This window comes from Macrotis lagotis, chromosome X (genome assembly GCF_037893015.1).
Source record: "Macrotis lagotis isolate mMagLag1 chromosome X, bilby.v1.9.chrom.fasta, whole genome shotgun sequence".
NCBI lineage: Eukaryota > Metazoa > Chordata > Mammalia > Peramelemorphia > Peramelidae > Macrotis > Macrotis lagotis.
The window spans coordinates 677,663,058-677,687,586 of record NC_133666.1 but is presented as its reverse complement, the minus strand read 5'-3'; the positions used below and the strand labels follow the sequence as shown (position 1 = coordinate 677,687,586).

Below are 24,529 nucleotides of genomic sequence, written 5' to 3'. Positions count from 1 at the left end.
TTGATTTTTTCCCCTCAATTATATACAAGTTAATGATCTGACTATATAGTTAGATCACTTATTCACCATGATGCCATATCAATAATGAATCTTTTCTTATCCATTAAATTAAAATGTAATTTTGTTTTCTACAATGTTTTTCAGTGCCTTTGATTCTTTTCAGGAATATTATGAAAGTATTTATGAAATAAAAGTTTCTGGGTAGTATACAGGTTTTTAATTATTTTTTTTTACCTGGCACATTCTTTCTAAATATTCCTCACCATTCCTATTCATTTGGCAGAAGGAAAAAAAAATTAAATATTGGTAGTAGAAATAGTTTTTTTTTGTCAATATAAATGCAGCTTTTCATAAACTACTTAAATGAGCCAGAATGCATAATAGAAACAATAATTGCTTTAAGTGGTACGTAATAATTTGTAGAGATCAGACAAATGTGTGGGTTTTTTAAAAAATTTTTTTATTTTTATTTTTTGTAAGGCAATGGGGTTAAGTGGCTTGTCCAAGGCCACACAGCTAGGTAATCATTAAGTGTCTGAGGCTGGATTTGAACTCAGGTCCTCCTGACTCCAGGGCCCGTGCTCCACTGTACCATCTAGCCACCCCTAGAAATAGTTTTAATAGGATATGATTTTTCCTTGAAAGGAAAATATAAAATCGACTATCTCAAGTAAGAAACCTGGGGCCCAGAGAGGTTAAATGATATTCTCTCTTAACCTTTTCTTCTCTCCTCCCTTCCCCCTCCTCATCATTCACCTTCCAGTGATTTCACAATCTTTTTTCTTCCAAGTTAATATTGTTAATCATTATCCAAATCATTATCCACTCGCTGATATAACTGGAAAGTTAACAAATAAATCATTTTGAAATATTGTCTACTTTCTAATATGAAATATGTATCTCTTGTGTTGTTAATCATCTTTATTTGAGGCTGCACTAAACACCAGGTGTATGCTTTGTAGCAATATTTAATTTTTTTTCTGATTTCTGATTCATTTGCTTGTAGATGGCAACCCTAGCAAACAACACATGCTTATTGAGTACCTACTCTATGTTGATATCTGGGATTATAGAGATCAGTTCTTCTCTGAAAGAGATTACAGTTTAATTGCTAGGATTTGACTTGTATAGAGGTAACATATACCAATTAAATTAGGCGGCAGGTAAGACTGAAATCTGAATGCTACTTTTGGAGTTTGGCCTTTCATTTGCTTAGCAGTGGCCAGCCTTCTCCAGCTTTGAAATAATGCTGTGATGGCAGCTACCTGGAGATCAGAGCCCCACCTTGTGAGCCAATGGTCCCAGGACCTCTCACAGGCTTACTAGGTGACTCTGGTGGGGGTAGGACTCCGCAGTCAGAACTTCAACTTGGCATTTAGTTTGAGGACTGTTTGAGCTTCTGGTAAAAGTTACATGGGGGAAGGAGACTGATATTTTCCATTACTGAAGAACCAGACAATTTCTTTCAGGGGTCCTCAAGAGAATGTGGCCAAAACAGTGAGTGTTGCCAGGGAATGTGAATATATGTTGTCCTGTAGCTAGCAGGTGTACCAAGAGAATTGCCTGGCCTTGGTGGAGTTTTGTGCAGAAGAGAATAAAGCAAGGCAGCATATTCTGTTCTGCAGGAACTTGGATACTGGAAAGTTAGGCTCAGATCCTGAGCACTAAAATTAAGCTCATAGAATCAGAACCATTTCATATGGTTGAGACCCAAAAGATTTTTTTCAGCCAGTTTGTGGGAAAGATGGAGAAATTGAGACTTAGACAAATAAATAATTGTCTATGGATCAGAGAAACAATTGTCTATGGGTCAGGTGGTTAGAAACTTAGAGGTCACCCAGACCACAGCAAAATACAGGCAAATCAGGAGTTTCATATCTTATATAGACCTAGAGGTGACTTGTGCCTCAGTAGAGGCCTGGAGTCAGGAAGTCCTCAGACACCTCCTAGCTCTGACTCTGTTGAATGGATATGATAATAACAGTACCTACCTGTATTGGTGTGAGTGTAAAATAAGGTAGTGTTTCTAAAGTACTTTCCAAACTTTGAAGTGCTACTATAAATGCTATTTATTAATAACACTAACAACAATTAGTTAAATTTTCTCTCTTTTATGGCTACTGTACTGTACAGACTGTTGGTCACAAGGATACTGGGTGAGAGAGCATCCATGGGTCAATGCAGATTAATTGCCACTAATGGAAAAAGCTTTTTGACTTCATTATTGCAAGTCAGTCGCATCTTCTTTGCAAAAGACAGGCCATTAAAACACTGATATAAATAAATCTGAATTAAATTTGTATTGTTGAAGATAACTTCTGTTTATTCCCAATCTGGGGATAAACAGAAGTTATCTTGTTTACTCATATTTACTCATTGTTCTGAGCAGTTCAAAGTGGGAGAAAGCCAGTATGATTAAGCTAAAATTCTCAGAAATTCTGAGACAAGAAGACAACAAATTCCTCTTATCCATCAGAAATTTGTTTTTTGCTTCCATTCCAGGAAATGCCTGGGCATTGTGTTCTCTCTACAGTTACCTATAGCTTTTCAATCATCAAGTTGATTTCCCTTCTTGACCTATTTATTATCTTTGATACGGTAATTATTCTTTTTTCTCTTTTCTTCTCTTTCCTACCTATCTAACCATTACATACGTCTCTCATCTCTTTTGTTGCATCATTGTGGGGAAAATCATTTAGTCTGGCACTGCCATTGCAACCGCAGGTGGAACTCAAGTCAATAAATTTAGAAACTTTTTAAGGGTGAATTAATTAAATGTTTGAACAAATATAGGTGGCTAATTTTTAAACTGATAATTTTGTAGGGTCCACAAATAATGTTATAAATATCCAAATGACCCTTGGCAGAAAGATTCCTTACCCCTGGTCTAAGTCATTGTCATTCTCTGTGAGTGTTCTTCAAGGACTGTGTCTTGGATCCTCTTCTCTTCTCTCTCTATACTATTCAGTTTGGTGAGTGATCTTATCAGCTTGAATAGACTCAAATATATGATATCCAGACCTGATCTCTCCTGAACTCCAGTCTCATCTTTTCAATAACCACTTGGACATCACATATATCATAGATATCTTAAACTGATTGTATCCCACTTTGAACTCCTTCTCCTCCTCCAAAGCTCTCCCTTCCTCCTGACTTGCTTGTTACCAACGAGGGTATCACTGGACCACCTAGTTGTCACTTCCAGGTGTTCTCTCTGAATGTCCTTCATGTCTGAAATGCTCTTTGCCCTCTGTTTGCCAATCAACTTACTTTTTAGTAAGTTCCCACTAAAATACCACCTTCAACAGGAAATCTTTCCCAACTCCTCTCGTACTGCCTCTCTGTTAGTTATTTATCCATCGAGGGAATATATGACTGGCTCTGTATGCATGTGTCTTCCTGGTATCTCCTCCATCAGATTTGTAAGCTCCTGAAGAGCCTTTTGTGTTCCCAGAGCTGTGTCTAGTCTTTGCTTGCTTTCTTGCCTGCTTGCTTGGTTGGTAGGAGACACTTCCTAAGTGCTTGTTGGCCTGACTGTTTATTGTTGGTTGACTGTTTAGTTTTTGTCTACATTACTCATTTATTTCAAGTATTTCCCTCTTTGTAAATCTACAAATGGCATAGAAAGACTCTCTCCCTTTCCTCTAAATCCAGCTCAGAAGTCATTAAGAGACCCTTTATAGTCCACTCCTTCCCCAGTTGTTGGTGCTCTCCCCTCCTCCCCTGCTACAAAGCACTTTGTATTTATTTTGTTCCTACTTAACTCTGGCCCCCCTCTCCCACCCTAATCTGAGCTACTTGTTTTGTTTTGATTGATCCCCACGACTTGACACATTGCTTGACCTGTCATTGTTAAACAATCAATGTGGCTAATTTTTCCATATTTCTGTTTACTGTTTCATTTAAGGACCAGGTTCATCTAATGACTTAGGTAGATTTGTCTGAGTGTCTGAGGCTAGAATTGAACTCAGGTCCTCCTGACTCCAGGGCCAGTGCTCTATCCACTGCTCTACCTAGCCACCCCAAAACCTCTTAAATATAGCTGTGTAAGCTAAATCATTACACAATTTCATTTTAATTTCTTTGTAGTATTTCAAACTTCAAGATTAAAGAGGCAACACAAGTTTGACTTTAAATAAAAGAGTAAATTGCTTTAGCTTAGTCCTATATTTGGAATTTGAATTCTTTTGAATATTGGAATTTGAATTTGAATTCTATACTATACCTTTAGGGTAACTAGGTGGCACTAGAGAAGGAAATGGTAAATCTTTCTAAATCTTTGCCATGAAAACCCAAATGGAATCCTGAAGAGTTGGTGCAACTGAAATGACCTGTACCCCAATGATTGTAATGATGATAATAATAGTAATATTAATTTACAAGTAGAAGTTTCACTCTCTTGACCTTTTGAAACCCATAGGATCAGTGTCTACAACAATCCCTTAACACAAACAACTAAAACAGAGGCAAAGGACCAAGGTCCATTTAAGGGAGCTACATTTTAGCCTTTGGGGAGAAGGCCCATGGTACTTTCATGATTGGCATCACACCACTCAGGAAAGCATGCTCCCAACCTCTACATTACCCTGTGTCAGATGACTGGAGTACAGAATGATTGATGAAATTCTCTAAGGGCAGAACAGCAACTCAGACTACTAGGTGGAACAATGGATAGGGTCCTGCCTGGAAGAGTCCAGTAGTTTAGTCAGTTAGCCTTGGCTTACACACAGCTAGTCTGAGGATGGATTTGAACTCAGGTCCTCTTGACTCCAGGGCTGATACTCTATCCAATATGCAGCTATGTGACCTCAGGCAAGTCATTTCACCCTTATTACCTTGTATCCAGAGCCATCTCCCATCATCCTGATTCTTATCTGGCCACCAGACCCAGATGACTACAGAGGAGAAAGTGGTCATCCACCCCACCCCCATCAAATCCAATTCACAGGACCTTTGAGAACAAAAGACAAAACATCAGTTTTACTTAAAATGCTTTTGCTATCCTTAGCATTTTGCAAAGATGTTTATATTCTTAAGTGCTGTTGCCAACCTGGCTACTAGATTTCTTCTTTTGGTGAGTTAATCATATTTTTACTCACTTAGGGAGTTTTTAGGATATAATAATCACATATAGTGAACCAAAAGTATGATTATTTAGACAAATAGGTTTACTTGGAAATCACTTCAAATTGATTTACTCTGACTTAAAAGACATTTTGAAATATATTTGTAGAAAACATTTCTCTTCTTTTCTTAAATTGAAACTATTTATCCTTCTAAACACATACATCGTGTGTTTGTGTGTGTGTGTGTGTGTGTGTGTTTGTAAATATTCTCCCCTTGTGGTGTGATGCTGATGACCATTTTAATCCTTTGTGTCTGTGTGTGTCTGAATGTGATTTAAGCCTATTGAGTAATTGAAGTGTTACTGTGATACATTTTTTAAAAAGGCAGTTGGAAATTAATTTATTTCTCTTTCCTTTTTTAGGCTGAGCTCACAGGAATCAAATGGCGTAGGTACAATTTTGGAGGGCACGGGGACTGTGGTCCCATCATTTCAGCTCCTGCCCAGGATGATCCAATCCTGTTAAGTTTCATTCGCTGCCTGCAAGCCAATCTACTGTGTGTATGGCGCCGGGATGTCAAACCAGATTGCAAAGAATTATGGATATTCTGGTGGGGAGATGAACCAAACTTAGTTGATGTGATACATCATGAGTTACACAGTAAGTGTTTTTCTTTTTTATGATCATTTGGTACCATTTGTGTCATTTACTTTGTGCCGTGCTGGCCATGGATACCAATCTTGTTTTGGCCATCTTTGAATGTTAGCTGTTCCATAAAGCAAATTTTAGATTTCAAGTTTAGTGGTTTATGAATGAGTGATCAGATTAAATGAAGCTAATTTACTTCACCTTGTCCAATGACAGTTAAGGTTCAGAAAATTTGAACATTTTACTTGGTTCTTAACTCTTATTGAGAGGTTGAGTGCTATAGTGCTAGTTGAGTGCTAATTCCCTCATTTATTCATGTCTATTTATTTGTGTATTTATAGTTCACTTATTTGCTAGTCATAAATGACTAGACCAGAATAATGGCTGGACTTTGATACTAGTTTTGACCATGAATTAGTCACTTAACACTTCATATCCAATGTAATTCTCATTCTTTTAGCTTTACAAAGGTTCCTTTCTGAAATGATATAGGAAGTCATTTCCAGGGTTCAGATTGGATGAAAAAAAGTTTGTTTAAAAAAAAAGATTCAGACAAAATTGGAATTGGCCTCTCATAGCCATTAAATTACAGTTTAATATAGGGCAGTAATAATAAAAGTCCTGAGTAATTCATTCCACAGGGTCTTTGAATGTATTATTTTGAAATTCTGTTAATAAAAATGAAAATAAATTATTAAAGTAGTCTTTTGAATATCATGCTTTCTCCTTTTTATTTTTGCATAGCTTCACTGTTGGCTGTTGTCACAGAGATAAAAATAAATAAGTCTTTTTATAATTTGATATGACAAAATTAACACACAGTTCCAATTAGCCTAAATTGCTTTTCCTTTTAACCTCCAATTTACTACTAGTTTAATAGAAAATGTTTAGTTTTTATTTAAGTCATGTGTATTTTTTATTTCTTTAATCACAATCAATGAACATTTGTTAAGTGTATACTATGCCCTGTGAAAATAGTGGGGGTACAACGAAAGATAAGTTAACTCTTGCTCATATAAACAATGAGGGGAAGATTTATAGACAAGGTGAAAGTAGGGAAGTCTGGAATAGAGATGGAGACAGAGTTCCAGGCAGAGGGGCAGCCAGGAGATAGCAGGGTGTCCTTAATGGGGGGAATATTAGCAGGAAGGGATCAGTTCACAAAGTTCTTTAAAAATCAGATAGAGGAACTGATATTTGATCCTAGAGGAAATAGGGAGCACTGGATGTTACTGAATGGGGGAGGTGATCACTTTGGTTTTTTTCTTTTATCTTTTTTCTTTTGGCAAGGCAATATGGCTAAGTGAATTGCTCAAGGTCACACAGCTAGTTAATTATTAAGTGTCTGAGACCAGATTTGAACTCAGATACTCCTGACTTCCAGATTGATGCTCTATCCACTTCTACCACCTGGCTGCCCCGAGGTTATCACTTTGACAACTACTCCTGACTTGTCTGTATTTTGCTGTGGCCCTGCGGGACCTCTAAGGTTCTTTCAAGGTCGAAGCCTTGATGCAAACCATCTGAACCATAGCAAAGGATAAGGAGAGTCTGTATCAGTGGGATGGCAGCATTCTTAGAAAAACAAGGCTCAGGAAAGATGGCATTCAAGGAGAAACAGAAACAGCAGGATGTGGAGACTTGAACTGCCTCTTCTCTTTCTCCTCTCCTCTCTTCTCCTTCCCTCCTGTCCCCTCCTCTAATTCTTCTTCTACACTGGTTTATAGGTCCCCTTGATAATACCTCTTTAATGGATATTATTTAGATCTCACCCTCTTTCCTTTTTTTTTTCTTCCAGACTGTGTCCCATCATAGCAGCCAGAGGGCAGTAAACTACACAAGACTAAACTGTACTTGATACCCGTTTTGTCCACTTTATTTTCCACTCCTACTTTCTTCTTTCCTCTCCTGTTCCCTTTTCTCTCTCTCCTCTTATCCTTATCCCTGCTTTTTATTCCTGTTCCTGCTCCTCTCTCCATCCCCCTGTTCCTTTTTCCCCCCTTTTCTCCCTCTTGTTTTCTTCATCCAATTATTCTTCCTCCTCCTCTTCTTCTCCCCTCTTTTCCCCTTTTCTTTCCCTTCCATTATGACATATGAGTATCTTTAATATTTTTAATCAAAATCACAGCAACCCTCATCCATACCCGGTTGCTTATTTGCAAGTCTAACTGGTGAAATATCAGGACTCTTGCATAAAAACTGTTTTATGTGGACAGAAATGAATTAATTAAAATTTGAATTTTGAGACCTACTGGATCAGTTATGTTTAAAGTAATTCTTCTTTCAAGGTACTGCTGAGATTTACATTTTAGTATCTAGTGCCCAGAGGATGGGTGAACAGTCACATACAACACAGTTGAAATTCTTTTTTGTATGTGGGTTCAAGTAGATGAGGTTTGTCTCAGTTCTTAAATTCTGTGATTCTTTTTTTTTATGTTTTTGCAAGGCAAACGGGGTTAAGTGGCTTGCCCAAGGCCACACAGCTAGGTAATTATTAAGTGTCTGAGACCGGATTTGAACCCAGGTACCCCTGACTCCAGGGCCAGTACTTTATCCACTGCGCCACCTAGCCTCCCCTTCTTTATTTTTTAAAAGTGTATGAGATCAGATTTGAACCCAGCTACTCCTGACACCACTATGCCACCTAGCCACCCTAAATTCTGTGATTCTTTTGGAAATGCATTTTTATTAACGTTTTGTGGGACTTTGACATCTTCTCATTTTCTTCTATGCATGTATATAAATATTATTTAAGACATTAGAGTGAAGTGACTTGTCTAAGATCTTTTCTATTTTCATTTTGATCTGGTCTTCAATTTCTAGCATCTAAGACATAATTTTGTGAGACAAACATGGGATAAATCTGTTTACTTTCTGAAGCAAGGGAAGTGAAATAAAATTTAGGACTGTTGTTAGTTCTGTATTTATTTCACTTCTTTCTAATTTGAGAAAGAGGTTGGAGTTTAAATTTAAATTTGAGATTTTAAAAAAAATATTAATACATATAAATCTAGTAATGTCTTGAGGGATTGTATCCTTATTGAAGAGAGAGATGGTCTTAAGAGTCAGGGAGACTTAAGTGTTGTCTCTGACATAGGCTGGCTGGGTGGGCTGCCTGGGCTCCAGGCCAGTTCTATCAAGGGATTCCTGAGGGCCAAATTGTTGGAAAACTGCCTATTTCCATAATCTATATGCTATTGTTTTATGCTTACTATTTCCCAATGGCATATTAAATTGGTTGGGGAGGGGGTCCATCTTGTTCTCTACAGTTTGGTGTATTTGACTGATTTCTCTTTAAGATAAAACCTCAGTTGCCAGAGGAAGTTTCTTCTTTTGGAGGAAAGTCACAAATTTGGTGTTAGGTGCATCTCTGGGTCTTTCTATAGGAATCTAAGCCAAGGCATCCCCTATAGAGGAATTATTTTTCCTATATCTTTTCTTTCTTAGTGAGATTGATTACAAATAACTTTCCTTGTGCTTTGAGAAGAGACGTTATCATGTTGTATTCCATGTGAAGATAAAATTATTTTGATTATGTTTTTTTTTTTAAATTATGGGCGATACTGAAGCAATATGAAGGGAAATCACCAAAAGAAAGGAAGGGCAATTTTTGCAGTCTCACTTTGAGCACAGAAGATCCTCAGGAATAAGGAAAAGGGAAATATGTGAACTGAATGGACTGAATGATTAAACTGGTGTGGTTTTTACAGAAATGAACAGAAACAACTGTATTTGGTGAGACTAGTTTTACATTTGTGAATTAATGGAGTCATTCATCATATTTTGTCATCATGAGTGCAAGACTTTTGTTTGATTTTTGTATTGTTTTACCTTACTGTTTAGTGCTTATTTCATTGACTTAAATGGAAAACTTTTTTCCTTTTTTGTAGAGTCCTTGAATGTCAAGAAAACTTGCTAGAGTGTGGTCTCTAGCACCTTTGTTTCTTTGCCTGTTCTTGCATTCCTTAAAAATGTTTCATCCTCCCTTAACATTGTAACAGTTCCTAAAGGGAAATGCTGCTGTTGAGGGATTGATCAACAGCTTCAAAGATAAGGCCAAAGAACCCCCAGAGAATATACCAGTGCCATTTGGATCAAAACATCTTTGGGGTGCCTCCTTTTAGTTAGGCACTTTGGATTCATGGACAAAGAGTGATTGCATCCTCCTGGATGACGTTTTGTGCTTATGCTTAGTAGTCAAACCTTGAATAATAATTAATCACCTTTTTAGAGCTGAATTTCTCCTTTATCTCAATTTAATTTTATATCTTTTTTTACAGCTTAATGAAATAGCACAGAATTCTAACATTTTGAAAGTAGGAGAGGGTCTTCCAGTTGAAACTTCACATGCTTTCCTTTTATAGAGGACTTAAAGTGAGGGCTTTGTAGGCAAAGTGACATACCCAATGAAGGAGGGAAACTTGGAACTCTGCTCCTTCTAATTATGTCAGGTGACTCTCATTCTCTAGTGCTGGTGCTCATCCTATTTGTAAAAAAGGACTTGACCTGGAGGCCTTCAAGTCCAATGCTTCTGAACTACTCCCTGCCTCAGCTTCTTCCTCCTTTTGCCTTTTTTTTTTTTTTACCATTTCTCATTTTAGTTATTTTACTGTTCTCTTAGCTAAACTTTTTCCATAGGTATAATGTTTCTTCTCTAAAATTTAAAATAATTGAAATCAAGACATTATTCCTTGGCACAGATTAGGAATTTAAGAAATGCTTATTGGTTGCTTGGCTGTGTTTGGTTACTCTCTTATGAGTTCCAGACTCCTCTTTTTGGCCTTCCAGGTCTCCCTTCTCCACCCCACTTTTCTTGGCTTAGCACTCTTTTTTTTCTGCATTATACCAGGCCCCTGATCCTCTCCTCAGTAGCATCCCTCTCTTAGGTCTGTTTTTCTGGATTGGTTCTTCCCCCAACAAGATGTAAAGCTCTGAACACCTTGGTGGTTTCTTTTCTCTTTTTGGATCCATAGTCTGGGGCAAGGGGGAATAGGAAGAAGCATTTATATAATGCCTTCTGTATTCCTGGCTTTGTGTGTGGGGAGCTTTACCAATGTCCTGAGGCCTGACTTGATCAGAGGAGTGAAAGGCTCCTTACTCTAACCAGCTGATAGTCTCCCTCAGTCTTACATTTTGCTGAGCATGTTTTTTATGGTACTTCTTGAATGCTGCTCATTGTTGTTTATGGTCTGCAGCCTGCTTCTACTTGTCTCTGCCCTTTGGGCCTTCCAAAGTTTGGATCCCTCAAAGATCATGGTGTTCCATGCTTTAAGATCACATAGCATGCCCAGGGGATTATTGGTGTTACAAAGGTTTCTGTGTTAGGAAGCAGCTTGGGATCAATGAATGCTTCAAGCATTTTCCCAAGTGTGATTCTGACCCCTCTTACCTTCTTGGTGAATCTTGGGCTCTGTTCATTGTCCATCTGTGGGGCCTGTCATTCCTGCATATAAGCACCAGCTTATCAGGCTCTGTGATGATAATCTGTAGTTAATACTGAAAGGTGTACACTCATACCACAAGATTGAAGAAATATACTAACCTAGAAATCATTCTGGGTCTCTTGGCAGCCAATTTTTGGGCAGTTAGCAATCATTAGATTATGATGAATTCAGATCCCTTGTAGTGGGCATTTTTCTCTCCCCTATTAAACTATCATAAAAACCATTACCTTGGAGAAATATTGAAAATGACTTTAACTCTGATGTCAGTGTAAAATAAAAGCATAAGACAACCATACCACTAATAGTGACTTGACCTGAAGTCACCTGGAAGAAGAGAAAAGATAGGTTTTGAGGGACTCTTGTGGTGTGTGTGTGTGTGTGTGTGTGTGTGTGTGCCTGTGTGTGTCTGGTATGGTGGGAGTATGACCTATTGTCCAGCCATGAGTTTGAAGCAGCTTTATTTGGATAGCATTGCATTTTGGCAAGAAAGAATTTTATTTCAAGCCTATTAAAAAACTAGCTTGAACCATCTGCTTCATGAATCAGTTTCATAAGACCTGAGAACACATTTTCAGTCAAGAAAGGGATTTAAAAGCAAGAGCAATGGACAAAACAAACAAAATGGAGAATTTAGAAAAGGTAAACTTGCATATTAAAATGGTAAAGGAAAAAAAATAACCCAACCGGTTCAATCCCTTACATTTAGTGTAAGAGTAAAGGTGACTATGGATTATCTGTAACTACAGGTAATCTCCACAATCTTTAGGTAAATGGCACTATGAGGTGTATGCTGGGGGATGTTAGTTAGTGTTCTGTAATTTCCTTAGACTGAATGACATGAACTCTTTACAATATCCTTATTAAATGAAACCCTGTTCTCATTTGAGTTTTTAAAAAAATTGCTTCCTGTAAAAATGACAATCTTTTTATCCATAATATTGACAGGAGTAGAACCATTGGCAAAATGTCATTTATTTTAGTTTAATTTCTTTTAAAAGAGGAAATTTGCCTCCTGCTTTCCTTTCTTCCCATTAGGTTTTTTCTTTTCTTTCATTAGTATGGCCAATGTATGATTCATTGAAATGAATTCCCTGGTTAAATTGGAAACAGGAGTAGCACTTTTTTTCATCATGTGAATCTGTTTAGTATTCCTCAAACAGGGAAATGTGTAAGAATCTTTAAAAAATTACTTGTAAATTGTATAATACTATGCATCACTGATCTGTAACATTTCACACACCCACATCTATTTCACAATATTTTGTAGATTTCATTGCTTTGTGATAAAATCAGAATTTACTTTGTTACCAAAATGCACCTTTCATGTTTGCAGACTTAAGATACCCTTGTAAATCATTATTCTAAAAAAAATTGTCATTAAAAACTAGTACTCAAGGTAATTAAAAAAAATCCAAAAGTCTGTTTTGATGTTGCAAAGTTTCTAAAATTTAGGTTTTAAATCATTTAGGACTTTGATATTTTTTGATGTATCTGATAATTGCAGTATCTGTTGCTTTATTTTACAGTTCTCATTTTTGAAAAAAATGAATTTGCTCATTTGTAAAACAGTGATAGCTTCCATTGTCTATTATCTAAATGATTCTAATGTACAGTTACTGAAATAAGATTAGATTTAATATGTAATTATGTGCTTCAAAGAAAGTCAATATAAAGAATTTGATAAGTAATAAACTTGAATTACGAAATCTTGGCAGGATCATAATGAAGAGAATTTTTCTTCTATAGGCAAGAAAGAAGTACAACTAATGAATTAGAGAGAACTCTAAAGCTAAATGTGCTTGGAATTAGCTAGAGTGTCTAGACCAAGCTATGGTCCACCTTTTGAATGTAAATAAAATCGTTGTTTTACCACAGGCAACTTATTGAACCATGTAATTAGTTTTTTTCCTATGAAAAATGAGATCATTTATAGTGAGCTTGCTGTGTGGTATGTAAAGGATTTAGATTCTAGTTACATGAAAATTAAATAATCATTAAAAGACTGTATTTCTTAAAATGCTGCTTGAGGGGAAAATGAGGAAATCAAACCAGCAAACTACATTTATCCACTCATTTATTTATCTATCATCTTATCTATCCATTCATCCATTTATTTATTTGTTTATTTTGCTCTTTGTTGGGTATGTTTAGACATTATCTCTGATAGTCAAAGTGACTTAAATGTGTTAAATAAATGCAAATTAGTTTGAAGAAAATTTGCATGAATAATGTCAGGATTTTTGATTTTATGAATCACTGTGAAGTAGTGAACCTTTCAAAAAGACCTTAAAACTATGTTAATTTCCATATTCAAAATGATTTAATGATTGTCAAAACTAATTTTAATGATAGTAATTTTAAACTAGCATTGCTAATAATTCAAACAGTTTGTCCATATATTTGGCACTCTGGTTCTGTGTAGGGAGGCTGGTCACTGTCACTCATCTCTTCTTGGCCTCTGTCATACAAGAAACCTTAAAGTTGATAAGACTGCAGACTTCTAAAGCCTGGGCAGTCTTCACTCCCTGGTCATCGGTGTGGAACTTTTCTGATTGTTTTTTAGTCCAGTGTTGAGACCTTGTGGTCCAGGAACTACTCCAAGTGGTAAAGTTCAGTCCCTTGGACAAGAACTGCAGAGCCTTCCCAAGTTGCAGTTGGGCAGAGGGTCAGAGGCCTGGCTTGAATCTCACAGTGCAATCCAACTTCTTAGACAGAGAGGCCCATGATGATTAATGAGGGCTCAGTGCAAATGTTGTCTTTTCTGATTTAGTGATGTAAAAAAGAGGCTAGGAAAAGTCTAGTGTTCTGCTAAGGGGTGTCAGAATCAGAATCTCTTCCACTTTCCCCCCTGAACTTTATGTGTGCTGTTGTCTTCTTTTATTAGGGATTCTGTAATAAAGAATGCAAAAAAAGAAATTCAGAGGCAATCAAAAATGAATTCCTCCATTAGCTAGGTCTGAAAATATTTCCTTAGTTTCCTCCAATTTCCACATTTAACAGAGGAGACTCATGGAAGGAGGGGCTGATGCTTAACTTAGAAAGATGACCAGGGGCAGCTAGGTGGCATAGTGGATAAAGCACCAGCCTTGGAGTCAGGAGTACCTGGGTTCAAATCCGGGCTCAGACACTTAATAATGACCTAGCTGTGTGGCCCTGGGCAAGCCACTTAACCCCATTTGCCTTGCAAAAAACCTAAAAAAAAACCCAGCAACAAAAAAAGATGACCATATAGTCTATGTGAAATATTTTGGGTTTCAAATTTTAAAGATTTTTTGAATGTTTTGTGGGGATGGTGAGGACCCTATACCCCATTCCACTTGGGGAAGGCTCTTGTGCTGGCTTGTTGCCTACCCTCCAGCCCAGATTGACCCCTGTGCTGTCCTGGAGGCCCAAGTATACCTACTAGTCCTTTCATATGACAGTTTTTCATACTTCAGGTTAAACATCCCCATTTCTTTCAATAGATCCTTATCTTCCCTTAAGATCCTAGTAGCATTCCCCTGGACAGTCTCCAACTCTTTGATTTTTTTTCTTTTTTTTTTAGTTTTTGCAAGGCAAATGGAGTTAAGTGGCTTGCCCAGGGCCACACAGCTAGGTCATTAGTAAGTGTCTGAGGCTGGATTTGAACTCAGGTACTCCTGACTCCAGGGCCAGTATTCTATCCACTGCCATCATCTAACCACCCCCTGATTTCCTTCTTAAAATATAGCTGTTACAATTGAACATAGGATTCTGCATATGTTCTGGTCTTGACAGAAGGGCCAGGACTCCATCATTCCTGAGGTCGTTCTTCTCTTAACAGAACCTTGGTGCTCATTGATTTTTCTTGGTTGCATCACAGGGGCTGTAAACTAATATGTCTGTACTCTTGTCTTACCTCCCTATCTTGTACTTAGGAGGCTTCTTTTCTTAGCCATTTATCCCTGTCAACTTTCATCTTAAGGTCATGGTATAAGTAGGAGGGTCTTTATTCCGTCAGGGTACAGGAGTGCTGATATGGGAATCAAAGCCTCCCTAGCCCTTATTTAATAGCTGTGCAGTCAGGGGCCAAATCCTGCTTCTCTCTGGGTTTCACCTTCTTTATTCACTGAGGAAGAATGAACATGGACATGGGGGAGGGGTAATCCTCCATAAGCACCTGGTATGGTTCTAGTCCAGGGCTAACTAAGCACTCTACAAATATTATCTCATCTCATACTTCCTGTTACAAAGGTGGGAAAGCTTAGAGATTACATGCTTTTAAGTATCTGAGATTGAATTGGGTCATCATAACTCTGGACCCAGCTATCTATCTCCTAAGCCACCCTCAGAATATGGTCCTTGGACTAGATGTTCTCTTCTAGCTTTAAATTAGAGAACTTTTTTTTTAGAACTGATTTTTTTGGGGGGGGGCAGGTGATGGGTTTAAGTGACTAGCCCAAGGTTACACAGCTAGGCAATTTTTTATTTTCTTTTAGATTTTTCAAGGCAATGGGTTAAGTGGCTTGCCCAAGGCCACACAGCTAGGTAATTATTAAGTGTCTGAGGTTGAATTTGAACCCAGGGACTCCTGACTCCAAAGCTGGTACTCTATTCACTGCGCCATCTAGCTGCCCCTCAGCTAGGCAGTTATTAAGTGTCTGAGGCCACATTTGAACTCAGATCCTCTGAACAGGATTTGGATTCAGGTCTTCCAGGTCCAGGTTAAGTGACTTGCCCAAGGTCATACAGCTAGATATTTATTAAGTGTCTGAGGCTGAATTTGAACTCAGGTACTCTTGACTCAGGGCTGTTGCTTTTCCCTTTGTGCTCCCTTGCCATCCCTAGAACTGATTTTTAATAGAAAACTATTTTTACTTTTAATTGAGTATTTGAGTCTCTAATATTTTAGACAACTTTTTTTCTAAAGGGCCACCCATTGTCACTAGCTTTCAACATTCTCAAAACTTACCAGCATTAAGCATTTACTGTTGAAGTTAATTTGGCTATGAGAATTGTCTAATAATCATTTCTCTCTTAATTCTAAATAAAATAAATTGTTATTTAGCATTCTACAAGTTAAAGACCTCTTAACAAAAAATTCTGTTAAATCTATTTATAATTCCACTTGTTCTAGTTGTATTATTACATAACATTTTAAGAAAATATCCCAAAATAAAGATAGGACTCTTTCCACCTTGGAAAGTTTTTTTTATTATCTTCAAAATCAGATGTCAGTTTTTCCATATTCTGAAAAAAATGTTTGCTTATGTTGAAATGTGTTTGTCTCTAATTCTAAGGTATAATTATTAGCACTTTCTATAAAAATATGTCAGTGTTTACTTATATTTTATAATTATAGAGAATTTTCTCCCTTTTAAATAATAGGGCAGTAACTATCAGAGCTGCTGTTGTGTATTCAGTAACCATTCTTTATTACTTTACTCCTCCTCCTCTCATTTGTACTTATATGGTTATTGCCAATTCAGCCATTTGTATGATGTTCTAAAGCAATTACTTTTTATTTGTGTATCTTAAGCTCTTGAGAACTGAAAAATCATCAAATATATTCAGTCTAGTTTTAGAATTCATCACATTCAAATTCTCTTGAACATTGGAGTGGCAGTATGTATGTATGTATGTATGTATGTATGTATGTATGTATGTATTCATTCTTTGATTGGAATCCCAGGATATAGTCTGGCTTTTGTGTCTCTGCCCATGAGAAGGAGCTGTGGGAGAGCACTGCTGGACCTCAGTTCCTCATGTGCAGGAAGACACTTGGACTGGTGGTCTTCAGGTTCCCTTTTAGTTCATCATTTAGGATTCCCACCGAAACAGATGCTTAACATTACTTTAGCAGCTTGGGGGGCTACAAAATAACAGTGGAGGCTTAGAGTTTTGCTTGTTTAAAATTAATTTTAAGTTGGTTACAGTTAGGTTGTGCTGCCACCCAGTGAATGATGATACCATGCAGTTTCCAAAAATAGGTAACATGTTAGAAATATTTAGGGTTATGGGTTTGGAGATTGTACAAATCCATACTTACTGGATAAATGAAGGGAAACCCATAGTAATGACCTATCAGGGGCTGCCACAACTGTATTAGTGAACTCAAGTGTTAGCTCTGAACCTGGACTCCCAGTCCAGCACTGTGACCTGTAATGTCTTTTGTGCAGAGAACTTCAGAAAAGAAAACTCTACTGATAAACTCGTTTTCTGTTGCTTAGTGTAGCGAGAGATTTAGTTACTTGCCCAGGATCACACTAGACATTCTTTGTTTTGAGGTCAGCTTTATACTCAGTGTTTTCTCTTTCAAAAATTTTTTGAGGGACAGTTAGATGGTTTAGTGAATAGAGCACTGACCCTGGAGTCAGGAGGACCTGAGTTCAAATATGACCTCAGTCACTTGATACTTACTAATTAAAAAAAAATCTTCCTAAATTACTGAATATGAACACTTTTATTTGTGAATAGTATACATTACTAGATAGTCATTGCTATTGGAATACTTTTGGCAACAGGTAGTTTTATATAATAAATTGATTCTGTGTTTCCAGAGCAGGCAGAGATCAAATGACTACAGAGGAGGGTGACCTAATATGATAGAAAGACATTTTATGATTGAAAACTTGGCATGAGTATGTCCTCTTTCAATACTGGCCTTTAGCAATAATAGAATTAGCATTTAATTACATAAACTATGTATTTCTGAAGTAATTTTCAAGTTTAGAACTTTTTTTCTTGTTAGTTCAGCCAGTATTAAAATGGTTTTAGTCATTGTATTTTGTTTTGTTATTCATAAGGTCCTGGTCACTTATTCCAGAAGTACATCGCAGCATGATTTGGAATGTGATGGCTAAGTTATCTAAGAAGAAAATTTTATGTTTTTTATTTTTTTATTTTTTATTTTTTTAGGTTTTTTTTGCAAGGCAAATGGGGTTAAGTGGCTTGCCCAAGGCCACACAGCTAGGTAATTATTAAGTGTCTGAGACCGTATTTGAACCCAGGTACTCCTGACTCCAGGGCCTGTGCTTTATCCACTACGCCACCCAGCCGCCCCAGAAGAAAATTTTAAATCTTTACTAGTAATTTGGTCATAGAGATTTTCTCTATATCCATAGAAAGTGAAAATGATGAACCTCCTGCATAACTAGAAGCTTTATGGTTCTTATTGGAAATAGGAAGCTTTAAAGGAAACGGTTGGAATGAGGTTTTAATCAGGATAAAATTTTTACCACTTCAAAACAATGAAATTTAATTCTGTTGCTTCTGTCTGGGGACTGCATTGTAATATCACTCTTTATGTAAGTGCTGGGAAATTTTATCAGTCTGAAGCTCTTGCTACTTCAATGTTTTTGAATGCTTTCCCACACATACTTGTGTCTTATAAACATGATATTTATAAAATGAACTCCTTATGTTAATTCAACTCTCTTGATCATGACTTAAATTGTAATTTGGCAATGAGTCCAATAGAATACAGCTTTTTTACCCTCTTGAGCCTCATTTAGGGTTGAACTTCTAAAGGAGTTCTGCAATAACCAAATAAACATTCAATTAGTTCATAATTTTTGTTAGCTGTGACAACATAACATTAATACAATAATGCATTGTAGGGGAAAATATTTTGTCCTTAATAATTATATAGCAGAGCTGACTTGCTATAATAAAAAATAATGATCTAAAATTGGAGAAAAATATTGTTTCTAATAAACTTTTTTTTTGGCTGTATATGTTAAAATGAAGGTCCTATGTTCTTGGGCATCTCTTGGTGAGGTGGTTTGCCTTGTTAAATATAATGTGCAAGATAGATAATGGCTTCATTTGTACTACAGTCGATGAGGCAGTTTGGCTAAGCAGGCTATTATCCCTTGGGCAAGAAGTTAGAATGAGTGTGTCTTCTACAAGATAGCATACTTCTCATCTCACGCACCTCCACCCTCCAAACATTAACCTTGTCCCAGGAAATAAGATATATTATTTTCAATAGATGTTAAAAAAGGAAGAGTACTTTAGTTCCTCCTTGCATTTCATTTATGTTCAGAAGTTGTTCAGCTTTTACAGTGAGAAAAATGTAGACCAGGATAGTAGATGTCTTTTCTGATTTATTCATCGTCATGTGAATGGAATTCTAAGAGTTAAGCATCGTCTTGTTTGACATTTGTCATTTACTCACAAATTGTTGAGCAAATAGTAAATGTGATGCTGTGTGATTTTGACCTTGGGATAGTGTGGTGTCTGAGGAATCTGAAGACTAGGTTTTCCAGCAGTGAAGAAATAGATGATGGAATGGGTAAGCAGGCTACTGGTAGGATGAGTGAGATTTCAGGTGCCAGATGATTCAGGAGAGAGCCGAGATGGTTCCTGCAGCATGACCCCGATTCTAGGTGGACCACTTTGGGATGATTTAAGGGCCCAAGATGCCAAGCTTGGACTGGAGATCAGAGATTCACTGATATCTGTTTCACTGCTGTTTTTATGAAAACAGTTCATGTGTCACACTGTTCTTTTTCAGTAATTATAACTTCTTAAGAGTCTGTCTTTGAAGCCTCAAAAAACTAAAACAATACATTAGGAATCTAAGCATCTTGTTTTTGTGGTGATGACATGGGTGGTTGTGTGTCTTCTTTCATTTTTTTATCTCCTGTCCTTAAAATAAGCCAAATTCTGTAGGCACAGAATAGACCATTGGTTAATGCTTGCTGAACAGCAGTAGACTTAAGGAATTTGTAGTTGGGGTGAAGTCTGTGTGCTTATTCAATTTTTAGTTATGTATCAGATGACTATGAAAAGGAAATTAAATTAAATTATTAATTATTGCGTGCATCCCCTAATTTTCGTTTTATTGGATGGCACCCCAGTGGCCCGCCTGTGCCATGTCATGTAATGTCAAATAATACTTGACATTATTTATGAGACAAGGGTCCTATGAACTTATAAATACATCATGAATTGAATCACCTTGACTGTCCTACATATGTTAGAAAATTGCCAATCCTGCGCCCATGTTTATATTTCTATATTATTTGACTGAGGTCTCTAAGAGAGTTTTCTAAAGTCAGATTGATAGATAGCTTCCATTGAGCTTTGAGTCTTTTACCCTGGAGTTCTGAATGAATTACATTCTGTTTTCAATAGCATGGTTACAGACTACATAATGAGATGAGAGAAAATACAATTTGGATAAGTGCTTTCAGTGACATCTCAGATGGCTTCCCTTTCCCCTCCTTAGTTTTGTTGTCTTTAAGAAAAAAACACTTAAAGCTTTCTTTTGGTGGATTTTGACTCGAAAATATTTAATACAGTGATAATATTGTTGAAAATTTATTTTTGCAAATTCAGTGGATGACTTCTAAGTAGTGAAGATTTTAGAGACCATGCAGAGCTCAATTTTTCCACACTTTCTTCTCATCCCCCAATAGTTGTCTGAAATTTTCTAGTTCTTCCAACTCATATCACCCAAAACTTGTAATTCAGTCATTCTTTCTAGAGAATGAAGGAAGAATCCTGCCCTTTCATCATTTGTGAATCAGACCTTCCTGACCAAGAATAAGTTAGCATTTTCTTTTCTCTTTTGTGATTGAGTTTAGCTGTAGTGTTGATGTTGTGGATTGTTTCCACTTTGCAATATCCAGAACAGATGCCCATATTCAGACAGCCAGAAAAATTAATCATAAATGATTTCAACTCTTGGACCTTAGCAGTTAGAAATAGTTTTCCTGGGTCAAATGCCTAAATTAAATGTTGTGCTGTAGAAAAAAAAATTGAGTAACATGTTCAAGATGACCCTTTAACTCTCTAATAAAATTAAAGAAACCTTTTGTTTAAACCATGGTTGAAAATAATTTTGAGATATTGTTATAAAGCAATTTGCATGTATATGTAACAACCCTTTAAAAAATATCCTCTGTTGAGGACACTTAAATGTTAATGCCTGTAGAGAATGTTGTAGTAAAGGAATATTTTGTTAGTTTGCTACTGTCCTCAACATTTTTATCCATCAAATATTTATTTAATGACTACTATATTTATTTAATGACTACTATTGTAGTAATAGTATAGTAATCCCTGTTTTCACTGAGGTTTCTAGCTATTTAAATTAAATAGCTAATCCAAACCAACATATTCAGAAGACAGAAAAATTACTTAAGATTGCGTGCCAGAGAGGATCAGAGAGAATGTTTCAAGGTAAAGATTTCATTTGTCCATCCTTAAAAGTTCAGCTCTAGTGTAGCTGCTGGAGAAAAGCTTTCCTGGTGAAATATTGGAGATGGGAAAATGGGGACTACTCAGGGATCAGCCAGTCTTTAACTGGTGGGGAGCATGAAGGCAAATCATGGGAAATAAGGGGAACAGGTAGATTGGGAAGACACTGCTTCTCCAGTGGAGATGATTCAGTAGGTACTGGGGAGCCAAAGAACATTTGTGATACTGTGATCAGGATAATGACTTTTAGGATGACTGTTTTGGACACAGATTAGAGGCTAAACTGGTGGAGGGGACTGTAGGCAAGAAAATCAATTCAAATGCTATTACAAGGATCCAGGTGAGAGTTCATGAAGTCTTGACAGTGGGGAACAGGAGAAAATGAGACAGATATGATGGACATTTGGGAACATAGAAAAGACAGTACCAAAAAATGAGATGTAATTTTTTTGGGGGAAATATTACTGTCGAAAACAAGTAGGTCTGGGTGGGAATGTTTCTCTGGAAATTGAATTAATCTGAGTATATGTAATTTTGCTTTGCTTATAGCATGCACTTAATTTTTTTTTGAGTTGAGTTGAAATAATTTTTATAAAATGAAGAACAATGAAGTTCCTAATTCTTTATTTTAGATTTGTTTTATATGACATGATTTATTGAGAGACATAAATTTGTGTATGTGTGTGTCTGTGTGTGTGTGTGTGTGTGTGTGTGTGTGTGTGTGTGTGTGTGTCTGTGTGTAAACCTGTCTTGTTAGTAAATTCATTATGATTGTTTGGAACTGAGATAGTTTGTTAACTATTCTGTATTTTAACAGGTAGCTTATAGCCTGTGTTGATTTAGCTCATTGAACACTAGAGGGACTTAAATAGGCAGACTTATCAAGTCTGCCTAGTTTAATATCACAGTAATTGAGCATCTCTCATTTAAATAGCTGAGCAACACAGTTTTCTATCCTTTGTTTTCACAAGATTAAATAATTATTATGATCTCTTTTCCCAAGTAACTCATTTGGTAAATGCATACTGAATTTTGCAATCTTTAAAGTCTAACCTTTGCCATTCTGGGGATAAAAATGCCTTGAGTGCAAGGCAGCTTTTCTAAACTCACTGCTGCAAGCAGGTCATCTGGGAGCTGGCTGGGTAAATCCTGAGCTCTTGGGATTTTCTGACCTGCTGTCACACCAAGCCATGCTTGGTTATTTCCCACGAGTACCTGAGGAGAGGAAAAGAGTTTAGTGGCTGGGAAGAAACCTTAGAGAGGGAGAAAAGTTGCTGTGAGGAATTTCTTCCATCTACTTTGCAATCCAGTTTTTGGATTGGGTAGCAAATAGATCATTTGTCAAATTTGAATCTTAAGTTTTCTTGACCTTATTATAAGTATTGTATGGAAAATATAAGAATTCTTTTTGTATTTTCTTCCTCAGGTTCCTTTGGTTTGTTTATACAATCATGTTAATAGCTAAATAGACTGACCCAAACCTCCCTCTCCAGCCCTTGGTAGCCAAGGAGCTATTGTGAAGCCGATGTTTCATTGGAAAGCGATATGGCCACTGTGATTCATACTAGAGGCTCTGCAGGATGTTTTGAGATGAAATGACATGACCAGTCTTGATTTTGGAGAATAATCGATAAAGCTTTTACCTCTTCTAATTAGTGTGAGAGAGAGTGTGTGTGTGTGTGTGTGTGTGTGTGTGTGTGTGTGTGATGTAAGTGACAAGCACTACATATGCGTATTATAGAAAGAGATTGTTCTTTATGAGACTAGGGTCTTGTTTTGTATTTTTAGGTTTTTGTTTTGTTTTGTTTTTTTAAGGTTTTTGCAAGGCAAATGGGGTTAAGTGGCTTGCCCAAGGCCACACAGCTAGGTAATTATTAATGTCTGAGACCAGATTTGAACCCAGGTACTCCTGACTCTCAAGGCCAGTGCTTTATCCACTATGCCACCTAGCCGGCCCTAAAGGAAATTTATTGATAAACATTAAAAATAAAATCGTATAAAATGTGACTTTGAAGTGAAATATTCATGAAATTGTACAAAGTATAAGAACATGAAGCACAAAGTCATCTCAGTTCATATTGATAAAGGTCAGAAAATAAGATGAAGTTGTCTTCCTTTGACTTAGATGTCAGATGTCTTGGAATATAGTATTCTGACTTAAGAAAGCTTAACTTTGGATGACTTTTAATTTGCAGTCTTAATGTATTTTAACTTCATTATCTTAATATTCAGTTATCTCAATATTTGTATTAAAATGAATAGAAATGTGAGTTGTGTATTTTACTGAAAACCAATGAACAGATTAAGGCATCTGCCAATTGAATCTAGCAGTTTGCCAATAAATTATTTTAATGAAGTACATTAATACTTGAACTTGATGTTCTATTTTTGAATTAATGACAGAAAGCAATTTCCTCTTTCATTTTTCTTTCCTTGAATACACATATATTCTAAAAATGAAAGGGAAGTTGTTAGAATAGAACCATTTGCAATCCAGTTCATTTTCTTAGTATTCCTTCTCTTCTGATTTCTGCAGTTTTTGAGTGTTAAGTTCTTCCTTGTATTAGACATTCTCTCCTTTTGATCCAGATTGTACCCTTGTTCTTTTTTCCCCCCTGACTACTTTTCAGTTTCCACTGCTGTTAGAGCCTTCCTTCCTTCATCTCCTCTTCATCTATAGGCATACCTCATTTCATTGTGCTTTACTTCATTGTGCTTCATGGATAATGTGGATTTTTGTTTTTTTTTTTCCTTCAAATTGAAGGTTTGTTGTGCAAGTATATTGGAGTCATTTTTCCAACATGTCTCTGTCACATTTTGGTAATTCTTGTATAGGAAATAAAAGATTATATATTGTGTTCTTACTTCTCCACTGGCAGACCATCCCAATCTCTCTCCCTCTACTCAGATCTCCCTATTCCCTGATACACAACAATTTTGAAATTAGGTCAACTAATAATCCTACAATGACCTCTAAGTGTTCAAGAGAAAGGAAAAGTCAGTCAGTTCCCTTTATTTTGAGAAATTAGCATAACCTCTTCAACCTTCATTGACCACCACCCTGAGCACACTGAGGCAAGACTAGCCTCCAGCAAAAAAAGTAAGGTTCAGGTGATAGCATTTTTTTTTAACAATAAAACATTTTTTGATTAAGATATTTCCATTTTTCTTTTAGACAATGCTATTGCACATTTAATACTACAG

General features: G+C 36.6%; 1 protein-coding gene across 5 annotated transcripts in view; it reads left to right on the top strand.

Annotated features, from left to right (window-relative positions):
• Window positions 1–24,529, top strand: part of MED13L (mediator complex subunit 13L) — a 344,978-nt gene that overhangs the window by 59,126 nt on the left and 261,323 nt on the right. For 4 of the 5 annotated variants that reach the window (XM_074205885.1, XM_074205884.1, XM_074205883.1 and 1 more), the window contains exon 2: window positions 5,489–5,726. In XM_074205885.1, the coding sequence (XP_074061986.1) occupies window positions 5,489–5,726 (238 nt within the window). Of the gene's footprint in view, window positions 1–5,488; window positions 5,727–24,529 lie in introns of those variants that run through there. The other variant, XM_074205887.1, reaches the window with a different exon arrangement.